We start from the raw sequence: 16,139 nt of genomic DNA, 5'->3' as shown, positions 1-16,139 counted from the left end.
TGCCTGTAAGTCACTGATACAGAATTTTAATTTCTGGGACATCTGTTTAGAATAATTTACACAAAGATCCTTTCTCTAATCTGGCACTCTTAGATTGGCTGCCTATCCTGTTTTAAGCCAGAACCCCTAAGCTAGCATGGACTGCTCTGTCACTGTTCATTTGTGCAGCGTCTACTACAGAGAAATCTACTGAGACTGATGAAAAAGAAAGTAACTACAATTATGATGACATTAATGAGCTCGTATACACATACAGTAAGAGAGAATACAAAATACATTTCTGCATTATTACACACATACTTATATGCAATTGTTATATACTAACCATTTAACGCAGTCTGTGTGACCCAAGTAGTGTCGCTGAGTTCTCTCCTCATAGTTAAATAGTACCACCACTGATGCTATGAAATATACAATTTCTCCCGTAGGAAGGAGGTAAACATTGGCTCGACAGTCTCTTCCACGATACCCATATCTACACATTTATTTTTTTAAAGTCAAGGTTTTCATAACCATTATATATCAGAAAAAACAAACCAACACAACTAAACCTTTTTTTAATTATTATTATTTTAAAAACATTTCCTAAAGAGGTCTCATGTCAGCAAATGCCCATTATGTTTTTTCCTTTGGAACGCAGCACAATTTCAGCAACACAGTTTAAATAAACAAACCCCAGACAATTGGACTTCAAGAAATCAAATCCCCTAAAAAGTAACATTCATTGATGTTAAAAATCCAGTATTAAGGAACACTGAAGTAAAACAAATACAGTGGTGCCATTTTATAAAAAGCTCCATGTGAAGTTTCATTAGGTAATAGCAGGACTTACTGTGCCGGCTTAACATTTCTACAGCAACTGAGCTGTGCATCTGCACCTGGGCACCAAAGTATTTCTTCCATTTGGCCTTTTATAACAAGTATGTGAAAATTCCTAATGTCCTTCAGAAGAAGGTAAGCTTCTGCACAGCAGCTGCCAAGTTCAGGAAATACTTCTTTAGACTGTTTTAGAGTATTGCTAAAACAAACAAAACTCAAAAGGAACTGACAGTGAAAAATATTCTAGCCAAATCCACCCCAAGTATATAAAACGGGTAATTTCTGTAGGAAACTTGCATGACTTCTAAAGACATTCAAAAGTTTTACACACTATGAACCAACCTTGGATAGCACTAATCAAATGTTATTACAGCTTATTATTTTTTTGAATCAAGTGGAGTTTTCTTCACGTGGCTATTAATGTGAGTGTCTGTATTTCGATTCCCAGGGTCCCTACGTACAATTAACATCAAAATTCAGACTTTAACAGTACCTCTGTAGCCTCAAAAAATACCATTTTTCTGTTATGTCCTGCATTTCAGAGAGCTCCCCACCTTCAGGGCCAAGTAGTACACCTGCAAGGGTAATATGGGAAATACATTAAGCAATGCTAGCCAGAAGATTCTGAGCCTTAGGTCCTGGTCAATCAGTTATATAAAGGGAGTCAAAGACCCACATGGAGAAAGCTGGATGGATGAAGTTGACCCTTTCTCATACATGACAATAGGTGCATTAGGGAGTATAGAAACTGCTATCTCCTACACTGACCACCACCACATCGTTTCCAGTGCCATCCTCCACTAATCTACCTCTCCTCTTTTGCAGTCCCATCAAATCACAGCACTGCTATACCACAGAAACACTTGCAAGGTTAAACACATGCTGTAACTAAACAACAGTTCGCAGAGGGGGACTGCATTCAGTTATCAACTAGATCACCTAAAGACTACATAAAAGGAAACAGCTTTGTATCTTGCTGTCTTCCTTTCATTATAGAAGAACTCTGGCTCCTCTGAAGCAGATATTATTGACTGGCTTGTTTCGTAAGTGATATCAAGAGAAATGCTGACACAACACAATGCAGAGGGCAGGAAAAAAAGGAGGCCTATTTCTCCTCCACCACTGTTTACTTTCCCACTAAATTCTCCTCTTTCTTCTTTTAAACACTGATGGAACAAAAAAGAAAAACTTCAGAGTGGCCTTTTATAAAAAAACAAACCAAAACAAAACAACCAGACCACGGAACTTTCAAAAACGACAGGCTACAAACCAATGAAAATATTTTTTCTATCCTGAGGCATGAAGAACACTCTTCTAAATGCCTTCTCAAAGGAGAAAGGCAGATCTTGCTAATCTGCTGTATACAATAGGGAGTGTATTGTTAAGAACTTATTAAGATTGACATCTTTGAACATTCATCCTAGAAAAGTGTTAATGATTTACACAAACATGCCTTTCCATAGCAGAATTCTACTATGCAGAGATGAGGCTAAGTATTTTGGCACCCACCACTGAGCCCTGAATTCATAAGGCTGCAAGAAATGGTCACATTTTCTCAGTCCATTCCTCTCCTGTACCTCTCCTACATAATAAAGAGCGAATGCATTTTCTAGGAGTGTGCTTTTTAGGAGCATATAAAGGAACAACCTGTTTTGTGGGAGAAATTTTTTGCTTTGTTCATTCTCCATCCCAGACTATCTTGAGAGAAAATGAGAAGGGTTGTTGTTCCACAGCAGTTCTTCCCTTCTCCACACACTCAGAACAAAGGAGCAGATATGCTAATGCAATAATTGATTGTCTCTCTCTACAGAAAAAGGGGTGTCACAACTCTGACACCAAATTTTCACTAAACTTCAACATGAATATTTCATTGAGACTGATATTTCAACTAGGGAAATTTGAATATAGTTGTCTTCATATTGTGAATGTTTCTCACCGATTACAAAGACTGCTTTGTCATAACATTTTATATGCTTAACAGCTTTTAATTTTGTTGCTGTTTTGTTTGTTTGTTTTTAATTGGCTAAGAATAGCAGCGGCCCTCACAAAAAGTGATACAGCAGAGTTCAACAGTGGATTTACTGCTGACTTCAATTATTCTTAGAAGAGCGCCAGTGCTAAAAGTAATCTATAAGACAGACTCAGGAACACCCTCCTATACATTGAGAAAAAGAGACTATAAAGTCTATAAAGGCTGTCAACAGCAGCCCTGACTGTGACCTCTGCAGCTGCTAAATAAGCCTATTTCACTATTACTAGGAACACCAGAGATGCTTTAACTAGTTCTGAAGTGCACTAGGGAAGACTGCACTACAAAGTGGGGATACCTTAACTATATTATTAAATTTATAGGAAACCACTCAGAAACCAGACACAGTCAAGAGCTCAGACTTCCCAATGAGCTGCTTTACCTTGTCAAGCAGCTTAGGTCTTTCTTCAACTGACAGTAATCCGCAGGGCAGACAAAAGCCAAGTGTGTTCTGTTGAACCTACGGTACTGGATATCAATACCTGAATGCACCTGTAGGTCACAGCTGATCTAAAAAGGACACCTCCCTCCCAAATCAAACAAACAAATGAAAAAAAAAGAAAGAGCCCAAACAAAAAACCCACACCAAGAAGCCTTCTGTTCTTGACTTGAAGTTGTTTGTAATTGATCAGCATCTTCCAAAACAATAATATTGAAGGAAAGCCTAATTAACAATCATCCAGAGGGCAGAAGAATTAAAGGTGCTCAAAGCAACACTTACAGAGTGAACAGTTCAACACTCAGTTGAGCTTTCAGTTGCAGAAAACTGACATTACTAAAATAGTCTGTGAATCACTGTCCCCATGCCTTTTTAATAAGATGCACAGCCTTCAGTTTGCCATCATACTGGAAAATTATGGCTGGCTTGCAGATTTCTTCCCTTTGCTAAACCTGTGCATGAAGTACAAGATCTGCAGCTGCTGTGTCCTCTTACCTCCAAAACTGAAGAGCAATTATGCAACTTCATAGAGACCAATAAGCTCTACCGCTATATCCAAAAGATACCCTACACTCTGAATTAGGATGGCATTTCCATAAACAGATTCCAAACACATATGGACAGTGTGTGTAGACTAGTTTGTTTTTTTTTAACTTTTATTAGCCTTCAGCAGGAAACTGGTTTAACCTGAATTTAAGGTCCTTGGACATTAAATTAGGATGTCCACACTGGGATTTGCACATACTTAACTGAGGGTGTGACTTCATTATCATTTTTCATCAGTCCAAACTCCTCACTGCTGCTGAAAAAGTAGATCTGATCTTCCTCTACTATATCAGTTCTAGCCCTTGGATGTTTGTAGGGCAAATCAAATTAATGAGTTGATCCTGCTGAAAGTTAACTCTGCAAAAAAAGATCACATTTCAGCCAGATCAGTGACTGACCCTTCACTCCACAGTCATATGAATAACAGCATCAGCACTCAAGAGCTGTGACAGGAGGAAAGCTGGTAAGCACAGCTCTGCAAAGCATGGATAAGAGCTGTTTTCCTTCCAACCAGAGTTTTAATCCAAAACTTTCCACCTTTATGGTCTGAACTTTCACAGTCTCACTGAAAAGTTCAGAGGGTATAAACCCCACAGCTGCTCCTCATAACCAAGTACCCAACATTATCCGTTTCAAATGTATTAGTTAAGGCAGGAAAAACAATTTGTTTCCTAAAGCAAATAAAAAGGGGTGACTTAAAATATATATATATACCATAGTCACTAGCAGATATGCTGAGGTAGGAACAAGGCAGCCTCTGCCAGTACATATCCTGCCATGAGACAGTGTTTCATCAACATTCCTAAAAATCTTCCTGCTTTCAGCAACATCGGAAGGATCAAACTTAAGAATATTACACCAACTCAAGTCCTGCCTAGACTTGTTATTTTGCTGAAGTATTAAGAAAATTACTTCTAGTATCACAGCTTACTGGAAGAATCTTAAGAGATGAGGGGAGTGACAGGAAGACCCAAATATGTGGCAAAAGCATGTATCTTGTAATAATCTTAATGTCTGATCTACTAAGCCTGGAGAATAACTGTCACCCACATGTAGTAAACTCCATTCTTCACATGATAAATGTATTTAATGCATACTATTCTCCAAGAAGCGAAGCCCTTCCCTTCAGAGCTGAAACACAAAAGTAGTGCAAAGAAGTCTGTGGACAGCTGCTTCTGCAATCCTCCCTCTGTAGGTAAAGGACAGTGAGAAATTCTGAACCTCATTCCAGACCTTCCATTGCTCTAAAACTTCGTAAAAATGAATAAAGATTGTGCAGGTTAAAGCTGTACTATAATGTAACTACAGACCATTTCAATTGTTAATGGAATGGAACTTAATTCCCCACTTGAAAGTAATTTTAACCTCTAAACAGGTAAGACAAGGCCAGATTCTAAATGGAAAAAAAAAAAAAGAAAAAAGAAAAAAAGGAACCTCAAGTAGTTACTGATATCAAGGATACACCCACTCCAGTTTTAACTTCTCAGGAGGCAGCTCTGTCCTAATATCATCATAGTTTTCTATGTCAGAAGGAATGAACATTGTGATTGGTCGACCCCGCATGAACATCTTGATATATTCTCCCTCTGTTGAAACAAAAAAGTGTTATTAATTGTAGGACAAGTTTACACAAGAAACAAGCACAAAAGAAACCAGTAATAAGCACAGGGAAGCAAGTAACGCTTGTGAGATAACAATTATTTTTGAAATGCAAGCTTAGTAAAGGCACAGATTTTAATTTATTTTTTAAACAAAACACTAAAATAGACACACAGTGTTAGTTGAATTTGTGATAGAACAGACTGAGCATATAACATTTTAGACATGCAAATTAAATAACAAAGGCAAGTTTCAAATTAAAATCTGAAACTAAATAAATAAGTGGTCACAGAATCACAGGATAAGGTATTTCACGTTGAAGGGGACCTCAGGAAGCCTTTAGGTCCAACCTCTTATTCAAAGCAGGCTCAGCCATGAGATCAAACTAGGTTGCCCAGAGTTTGGTCTAGTTCAGTCTTGAAAGCCTCCAAGGATGGAGATGACTCAACTTCTCGGCACCTGGCAGTCTAACAGGACTTCCAAGGGGTTTCCCCACAGAGCTGCTCCCTGTCCTCAGTCCATACCCCTGCTAGGGGCTCCTCTTTCCCCCAGGTGCAGGACTTGGCATTTGTCCTCACCTAATGTTGTGAGGCTCTTGCAGACCCATCCCTCCAACCTGCCTAGGTACCCCTGGTTGGCAGCTCTACCCTCCAGCACATCAACCAGGCCCCCTGGTTTGCTGTCATCTGCAGCCAAACTGTGTTGCTTGCTCCAGATTATTGTTAGAGAAGTCAAACAGGACAGGTCCAGGACAGACCCCTGCAGATGCCACTTGATACTACTGGCCAGCAGGTAGAGTGTGACCCATTAACCTAGACCCTCTGAAGACAACCCACCAGCTGGTTCTTCTATCCACCCACCTGCCTACCCACCCAAACCGTAACAGCACACCTAGGACACAAGAATACTGCAGGGAAAAGTGTCAAAAGCTTTGCTAAGGAATATAATCTGGAATTATATATCACCACAAATTAATATGCTAACCTGAATTACAAATTTATTGAAATAATTCTAACTGCATGCTATTGCATATTGCATCATATCCTGAATAATGGAAAGAAGCAACAGCTTCTAATGACTCCAGCTGTAACACTTTCTGTAGCTGTGACAAAACACATGCACATTTCTGTTAGGGTATCTGAGTTTCTTTTAAAAGAACATGAGATTATTTTCCAACAGTGAAAACTAGTTACAAAGTAGCTTTGTGTCTTAGTCAAACACATAAGCTAGTCAGAGGAAGGCAGCTCATTTAGATTTAAGGAATACATGATTGCAATTAATATATTCCATGCCTTACAGGAGGCTTTCCTGTAGCACTACAAAAAATAATAATTTTCTAACTTCAGAAGACCAGAAAAGCCCTTGGAGACTTCTAAAAACATTTACACCCCGCCTGCAGATCAAAACCAGCACTGCAGTGCTGTTTCACTGTAGTTAAATCAGGCCTCAAAAACACAAGAATTAATGATGACACAGGAGCTGCATTTCAAAAAGCACTGACAACAATGCTCAAGTATTTCACATTAATAAAATGGTATTTTTTTATCACTCTTCTTCTGTTATTAATATCCATTTTTAATGTAACTAATATGACAAACCCAAAGTAATACAATATCCTGCTGTGAATCTGTAACTCTGATTTTTTTGAGTATTGGATTTGAAAATCATGGCAGTCAAGAGGGAACTCAAGAGCTTCAAACCAAAATGTAAATAGTTGAGAACAGGAGTAGAAGAATAGCTGTGAACCAACAATACTGTATTAAGAAATCTCTAATAATATTTGCTGCAACCAATATTGAGGTATGAAATTAAGATCTTTGAACAATTACTTTTACGTGTCTTTCAAAAGAAAAACATGAAACAGGCGTCCCATAAATGCCCAGGGAATGCCTGAAAATACTTCTCCAATTAAGTGTAAGATTATTACTCAGACTGCATCAATGTGCAATCCATGTTTTGTCTTCCCTAAAATATCTACAATTGAAATTACGAGAAAATCAGACTTATTCCCACAGAACTATAGTTTAACAGCACAAGTCAAACTTGGAGATCTAAAAAGACAAGAGAAAGCAGGTAATTTCAGTGACACCAGAAGCAGTGTAGACTCCAAAATAGTCTCTGGCTTACAGAAGCATTTTACAAGATGCAAAGATCAAGAAATAATCCAAGTTGTGAGTAAGACCAACCTTCAGCCAGGGTCTCTACGCTTCTCTTGATTTTAAAATACCCCTACTATAAAGACTGCAGAAACATACTCTGTCTTACTGCAGTCAGAAGAGTGAAAGAGAACAAACCTGTAACTATTTCTATCCACCAGAGATACAAAGCAGTCCTGCACAGTTTTTGGAAATCAATTCTTGACACTCAATCTCTTTTTTCTACAGCTAGACAAGACAGAATACTGACAATCAACAGTTTAATGAAAAAAAGTGTTTTAAACAATCTTTTAAATCACCAAACATTTCTGATCAAAGAGGATTTGATCAGAGTTGGGCAAAATTTTGCGGAATACCACCTCAGCTCTACAAACACCAGAAAGCACTAGCTTTGAATACAACACAGATTATCCCAGAACAAGCCAATGGCTTGGACAGCATTGACACACACAGGAAAAATCTATGGTGACCAAATCATATAATAAATCCACTAACTCCTAGCCAGAGAAAGAACTAACCATGAGCTTGCGTGGTTTTAACATCACTTGTCACGGCATTGCTCAGACTTAACCAGGTCAATGAATCCATGTACCTGAGTGTAAGCTCGTTGAAAGTATTCCCCTACGTGCATGGTACTCATTGAGGATTTCACAACTCACACAGCTTAACTTGTTGAAAACATTATTTTTTTTTTCCTTTTAACACACTTTAGTTGGATTTCTTGATGCTTAACAGTTTTAAATTTTTTTAATCACTTGATGAAGCAGATCACAGTATATCAAATTCACCAAGTTCCCAAAGTTAAGAGATTATTAGTGTGACTTTTTCCACTTTTAGTGTGCTAAAGTCAACCTTCTGAGACCAAGAACTCATTTTACTTCAATCTTGTGTTTCTTTTGACCCTGATAGTTTATGCTGCACTGGCAGCAAAGAAAAGGAATTTTGTTCTGACAGTCCAAATACAACTGAAACCTAGTGCAAAAAACTGTCCACAGGCTCAAAAACTAATTCCTGAACAGAAATAATAATAACTGACCAATGTAAAACTAACAAGTATATAAAGGTTTTTCCTTATTTAGAATAATACAACTAAAGTTGAGCCATTTAAGTCCAGTATCAAAAGGAACAAATACTGAGAAGATAAAAAACAGTTGTCCCACTTCTAAGAACAAATTGTGAGTCCATCCACTGACAACAGCAGAAAACTTGCCTCAGATCAAATATTAAAGAACAAAGAAAATCACTTCTCAGTAGCTAAATTAGAAACAATAGTTATTTTACCAAATGCGCATTGCTTAATTGTATTGCTGAGAAGAGCTAAAAATCAGTTTTGTCACTACTTTGATACAAATGCTTAGATAATTATTCTACACGAATAACGTCTCATTTTCCCACCTGTGGTGGGTTGACCCTGGCTGGATTCTAGCTGCCCACCAAAGCCATTTTATCACTGCCCTGTTCAGCTGCAGAGGGGAGAGAAAATATAATTAAAGGTTCATGGGCTGAGACAAGGACAGGGAGATCGCTTAGGAGTTACTGTCACCAGCAAACCAGACTCAACATGGGGAAATTAGTTTAATTTATTATCAATCAAATCAAAGAAGGAAAATGAGAAATAACCACCAAATCTTAACACACCTATCCCTCACCCTTCCTGTCTTCTCGGGGTCAACTTCACTCCCTAATTCTCCGCCTTCTCCCCCACAGCAGCACAGGGATTATGGGTTGTTGGCAGTTCATCACACATTGCCTGTGCCACTCCTTCCTCCTCAGGGGAAGGACTCCTCACACTCTTCCCCTGCTCCAACATCAGGTCCCTCCCCAGGGAGACCTGGGCTGTGGGCAGATATCTGCTCCACCATGGTCCTCCATGGGCTACAGGGGACAGGCTGCCTTGCCATGGCCTTCACCACAGGCTGCAGGGGAATCTCTACTCTGCTTCCTGGAGCACCTCCTCCCCCCTGCTTCTTCCTGACCTTGGTGTCTGCAGAGTAGTCTTCCCCATATATTCTCACTCCTGTCACTCCTGCAATTACTGATGCACAGGAACTTTTTCCCCTTCCTAAATACATTATCCCAGAGGCGCTACCACTGTCACTGGGAAGGGATTTGGCCAATAGAGGGTCCATCTTGGAGCTGCCTCTCATTGGCTCGGTTGGACACTGGGGAAGCTTCTAGCAGCTTCCCACAGAAGGCCTTCTGCAGCCTGCCTGCTATCAAACCTTGCCATGCAAAACCAATACACCCTCAAACAATTTTTTATAGTAGACATTTTACGGAGTTAAAATAACACTGGCCAAAACCAAGAGTAATGTATTAATAGTGACCTTTCTATTAAAATCTGGTGCTCACACCCTTATCAGTAAAACCCAGCACAGCCTGAGGGTATTTAGAAAAGACCATTAATTTGTGAAAGTCAAATTCTTCATTTAACACTGGTACCACAAGATCAGTGCAAAACGACACCACAAATTTAGGATCAAATTTCTCATAACTGCTTGGAACAGTGGAGACAAGCAGCAACTGACATTAATAGGGATGGAGGCAGTTGCACCTGTTGGACTCTGCAGATGAGAGATAAAGAGTCCAAGAGGAATTCTAACAGGTCTTTGGCCAGAAGAGAAGAGGCTCTCCTGGAGCTCTGGGAAAAGACTACCTGCAGGACATTCAGATTAGAAGTACCTTTCTGAACATTAAAGAACCATTGAAACCATTAAAGAAAGAACATTTTTTGCTTCCATTAGCTAGCTACATGCTTATCAAAGATTACTTTTGAAGATATGTATTTTAACACACTTGTTAGAGAGACATGGGCCAGCTATAAGCTGATTAAGCCTCTCCCTACAGAAGAGGAAGGATTAAAAACAAGAGACAAGTCACTGAAAGATTTTTGTCTAAGATGGTAAATTTCCTTTCATCAGAATAACCTGTAAGGCAGATAGAATATTATGTAAAATTCTTTTGAAATACTAGAGAGGATGGCAGCATATCAATAAAAAAACATCCTTTAACAGCAACTAATTGCCTGAGGCCAAATTCTTGTATTTGCAAGTTAAAAAAACCCAGTGGTTTTAACTCTTTCATAGCATACTGGCTCAAATGAATGCTCAAGAGCATTGGACTATCTCTTTCCTGCATTCTCACTATTTTCAGGTTCAAAGCAGTATGTCAAGACTTTTCCCCTTGATCTTTTGGAAGAAAAGAGCCTTGTCCATCTCATAGTAATATGAGGGGATACAGGGGAGATAAATTTAGAGAACAGGGAAAAAGAACCCCAATTCTGGAATCTGAAAACAGTAGGTATGACAGTAAAAATTCTCTACCCCTTATAAAGAGACGTTCAGACCTCACTACTCCCCTGTGCAGAGGCACTTGAGGAAGGAGGAGGGGAGGGAAGGAGCTGGAAGGGACACCTGAAAGGACCCTGCCAATTGCTACATTAATTAATCTGCAATTGCAGATGTTCTATAAATCCTTTCAAAGATGGATCAAACCAACTTAAAAGTACAGTTGGAACTCTGCAGATAGCACACCCAGGTGCTGTGGATTATTAAGACCACATGAAAAGGAACAGCTCAGGCCCAGAGTTGCTACAAAAGGCAGCATCACGTGGAAGCAGCACTCTGGCTTCGGGGGCCAGCTCTTCACCAGGAACAGCTGTAGCTGCTTTTGTGCAGCTTTGAGCTCAAATTCACAGTCCTTGCCAGAGTCTGCTTGGCTCCGCAATAATTCACCTCTGGAGTCTCAACAATCTCTCTGCACAAGTGCCAGGGGACACAGGACAAGCACTCCTAGTTTTTGCTCCCAGGATCAGCTCTGGCTTATTAGTCTCACATGGAAGCCCTCTGGGTGTGCTGTACTCAAGCAAACTCCATGCAGGTCTCAGCTCTCTGTGGTATCCTCATAGATCTGAAGAAATTAACAGCTCAGCCCCAGAGATGCAGAAACACTTGATCTGAGTATACCATGGTCCCAGTTAACTGAAGGAACACAAAACATTGCTCGGGAAGAGGGACACAAAGACAGCAATTTGGCCAAGGCCCACTTACATCACAGAACTGTCATGGTTTGAAAGGACCTCTAAGATCACTGAGTCCAACCATCAACACAAAAAAACCCCCACAAAACAACAACACAACCTTGGCCACTAGAGAATGTCCTGTAGTACCAAATCTGTACGGCTTATGAGTATCTCCAGGGATGGTGGCTCTACCACCTCCCTGGGCAGGCTGTTCCACTGCCTGACCACCCTCTCAGTATAGAAATTCTTCCTAATATCCCATTTAAACCTCCCCTGCTGCAGCTTCAGGCCATTTCTCTGGTCCTATGCTTATTTACTTGGGAGACAAGGCCAAAACCCACCTCCCTATAACCTCCTTTCAGGTAGCTGTAGAGGGCAATGAGGTCTCCCCTCAGCCTCCTTTTCTCCAGACTAAACAGTTGCCTCAGCTGCTCCTCGTGTGACTTGTTCTCTAGACCCTTCACCAGCTTGGTTGCTCTCGTCTGGACACGCTCCATGGTGGATTGGAGCATTTATCAGCCATGAAGCTCTGCAAACCCATGTCATGAACTGGAGGAACATTATAGCTGAGCCCAGCCTGACAGATGCATGACATGCTGCCCTGTGCCCTCTCTCTGCCTGCTTCACACTGGTTTTTACTCTGATCAGGGTACTGCAGAGCTCACTTTGGACAGAAGAGACTTGGCTGTCACTGGGATACACACAAACATGCCCTGCTGATTTTGGAATACCATCTAAAAACCTCCTTCTAATAATTGGTACCCTCTCGACTTCCAGGGGACAATAAGCAAGGCCAAGCTGTTGACTATTTGTGCATGTTAACTGTTTGTGCTGTTAACTTCAGCACAGGTTTGCCCATCTGCTGTTTGGAAGTGTATTAGGTGAGCATGAAAACAGCAATCATCTCCTACCTTCTCCCAGCCTTCACTTTGCAAAAATAAAAACATCCAGCTATTTAATTTATTTTGCATGATAAGGTTTAATTCTGCCTCTACACCACCACAAAACTTACCTTTTATGATTGTGGGAGGCTATAACTGCATGCAGTGTCACAGAGGAAAACCTACCACGGTTCTGATGCATTAACGTTTTCCATAAGGCTGCATATCTCCATTAGAATAACTTCTGATAGATCCTGGGATTACATTTGTGTTTTCACTATAACACAGTGGTTCAATCTTTGTGTGATGAAGCAGCATGTTAAAGCTGTTCTCCTCACCATTTAATTCTGGCTGACAGCCCATTTATAGCTAGAACCTTGCTACCACAACTCCTGCATGCATGATCTTGTACTTCTACTCATTTAATTTTTGCCTTACGCTACTCCAAGCGTCAGGAACATCTAGGTCTTACTGTATCTCAGCTTCCAACATATCGATTTGGTCTCTTAACTTAATTTCATCAGTGGTCCTACTTTCCTAAGCACTAAGCCAAATAGGTCCCAAAAGGCTGGAGGCAGCTGTTAGCAACCACAGCACCCACTGCAGGTTCTTCTGAAAGTTCATAGCCTGCTAGAGAAGAGAGGAATAAATACGTTGGTGAAACAAAATGCTAGAAGCTGCCTGATCTGCAAGGAAACAAGTGCATCTTGTTCATTGACAGGCATGCAAGGAAACTGTTGGTGATGCAATGTCAAGAATCCAGGACTAAAACTAGAGGAAAATAAAAATTGTAGACAAACAGTAGACAGTCTTCTGCAGAGCCTCCTTCGATCAAAAGGAGATTCCCATTAACACAAACAAGCTTTTAATCAGGCTTTTATAAACAAGAAAAAGAATAAACAAGAATAAAAGAGCAAAAAGGTAAAATTTAACTTCAAACAATGACTATTAATTCACTCTTGCAAGAAAGTCTAAAACCCAGCAATTCAAGAAAAGTGAGCTGGAAAGTAAGACTAATTAAAACCGCTGCAGGTGCTAATAGACAGCAAATATATGGCAATACAAACCAACTGAAAAGCTGCTTCGATAAAGTCAATACTGAAAGACTCTTGCAATGCCACTTAAGTAATTTACTGTTTTCTGTGAATCATATTCCTATGGGAATATGAAAGGTTTTCAGAAGAAAATAATAAAAATAATAGGAACTGAAAGGATGAGAAAAAGAGACCAAAGAAGTCAGTGTAGACTACATTGTACTACACAGCAGTTTTCTAGAAGTATGTGAGAAGCCCTCATCCTCAATTACTCAGTTCTTCAACAAAACTGGACAAACTACTAGAAAAACATTTTATATCACACTATTCCTAAACCTTATCGAAATTTAGACAGCGACATAGTCCCCAAGTCTATGCTGTAATTAACTGCTCTTCAGCTAGCAAGTGTATGCATAATGTGAAGTCTAATAAGCATACAGCAGATTTTAAATATATATACACACACACTTCAAACTATCTGTTTGTCTACTTGGTTATAAGTTTAATTCTTAAGTAAGAATTACAACAATCTTAACTTGCAAATTATTGGTGATTATTTTTCTACAATTTAGTTTGGAAGAGCAACATGGACTGATGCATCAAAACCCTCAACTCAGTTCTACTTGTGTTTAGCATTTGAATCCTACCCTCACGGTCAATTACAAGCAAATGAAAAACTCCAGAAGATTCCAACTAGCTTAGTCATGCAGAACTCTCTAATAATATACAATAAACTACCACAACCAGAGTACATTTATTAACCTGTCTTCACCTTCCAGTTGCTTGACCAGTGAAGTTATGCTTTCTAACAGTACAAATAGCTTCTTTCCCACAAGCTGTCTGCTTTCAGGCCTGCATCCAAGAACTCAGTAGGACCACTAACCTGAGGGACTGAGGCTTAGAAGCCTCAGTTTCTAATTTAAACCACTGCTATAACAGCAGAGACGAATACAACCAAATTCAGCCACCATGCCCAGACCATTACATTTTAAGTCATGGTGGCTGTGGGTCTGCTGTCTTTCACCCTGAGCCATGGGTCAATGCTCGCTGAACCTGACAACCAGACGTGCGCTGTCGCTACCGAGCACTGGTGCAATGCAAACCAAACAGCTGAGAAAAGCAGACAATATCAAAGATTTGCCTTGGTTTGGAATGATTTTACAGCTTTGTCTTGTGATTTCTTAATAGAGCTTTGGTTATTAATTTTAGAAAACTTGGTAAGAAAATTATTATTAATAACCTTGGTTTTGTGTGTATCAGGTGACAGTAAGAATCTAGGTATTAACAATGGTTGCCATTTGCATTGAAATAATTCGAATTTAGTATTAAACTCTACCTTTTTATTAAAAAAATGAAACAGAACGGACTCAACAAGTACTGGACACAAAAAAGCTCAATAAAACTGTATCTAAATGCTACCAGCTTAAATAATAAAATCCTGACTTCACCAAGAATCAATTATGAAAACTCCCAAACACCGATTTGTTTTTCTGACAGTTTTTTAATCATAATTGCCTGAGTGAGAGCAAGCAACACAATAATAATGAGATAGACTGGGTCTCAATTTGCTCTCAGGTACGTGACTACCAATAGTAAGCATCTGACAGAAAATCTGTGTCTGATGAAAAAACTGATCCAAAGTAGTTACTGAATTTCACACTCTCAGTGTAGAGGACACACTGTCAGCATGGTAAATTTTTCCATTGTGTGCTTCATGACTGACCCATCCTGTGAAGCTAGAACTATAGCACAGTTAAATTAACAGAAGAAAAAGTACTGGAAACTAATAAAGCACCATCTAAAGAGAAACAAATTTAGGAATGTAGTGAATGTTTTTCATTACTTCTTTCACATATGGTTTTTATTGCCATTCAAAACAGTCTAAGTGTCTTATTACTTTATAATAAGTGAAGAATTGATTCATAAATGGATCTACTATCACCGAAAACCAACTTAAACATGGAATCTCAGTGGAAAAAATGTACCTTTTATCGTAAAATAACCTGGGTCTTTAACTTCTGGATATAAAAATATGAATGCTTTATGATTAATACTTTAAAAACATCTCTGGCTGAAGTGAAAAGCAAGATGGTTTTTATAAGCAGTTATAAACACCTGCTGGTAAAGGATTTTAAAGATAACTTCAGCCAGTGTCCTTTTACGGTCATAGTAAGCACCTGCTTACTTCACCCATAGCTTTTTTTGGATTTTCGCAGAATTTTAATACCTCCTTATTACTAGATTTTATTGTAAAATGGTTGCTCTGGTTTACAGGGGTAAAAAAAACAAATGTACAAAAATAAGCTGAAAAATTTAAACCCATAAATTTCTTCAGCAAATGTATGGAAGTGTGCGTATTAGGCTTCCCTCATTGGATTGGCATCACAAAAGTGTTCCTGTCTGTATTAACTCTGCTTCAGCACACCCTGAAACAAAAAGCTCAAAACTAACCTTAATCTGGAGTAGATGCAACTCAACCCAGTGAGGGTACAAAGGCACTGAGGGAACAAAACTGGGTTCTGACGTAGAAGGTGCGCAATGAACACTGATAACAGGCATGGCCTTGGCAAGGTGCTAAACAGGAAACTGAAGTGCCTGCAAGGCAGCTGCAGGCT

General features: G+C 39.4%; 1 protein-coding gene across 4 annotated transcripts in view; it reads right to left on the bottom strand.

The window, feature by feature from the left end:
* Positions 1-16,139, bottom strand: part of EML4 (EMAP like 4) — a 162,776-nt gene that overhangs the window by 32,228 nt on the left and 114,409 nt on the right. For all 4 annotated transcript variants that reach the window (XM_051615928.1, XM_051615929.1, XM_051615930.1 and 1 more), the window contains 2 exons: positions 5,296-5,419; positions 326-475 (listed from right to left, as the gene is read on the bottom strand). In XM_051615928.1, the coding sequence (XP_051471888.1) occupies positions 326-475; positions 5,296-5,419 (274 nt within the window). The remainder of the gene's footprint in view (positions 1-325; positions 476-5,295; positions 5,420-16,139) is intronic.

The sequence above is a fragment of the Apus apus genome, chromosome 3 (genome assembly GCF_020740795.1).
Source record: "Apus apus isolate bApuApu2 chromosome 3, bApuApu2.pri.cur, whole genome shotgun sequence".
NCBI classification, from domain to species: domain Eukaryota; kingdom Metazoa; phylum Chordata; class Aves; order Apodiformes; family Apodidae; genus Apus; species Apus apus.
This window is presented reverse-complemented; position numbering and strand designations above follow the sequence as displayed.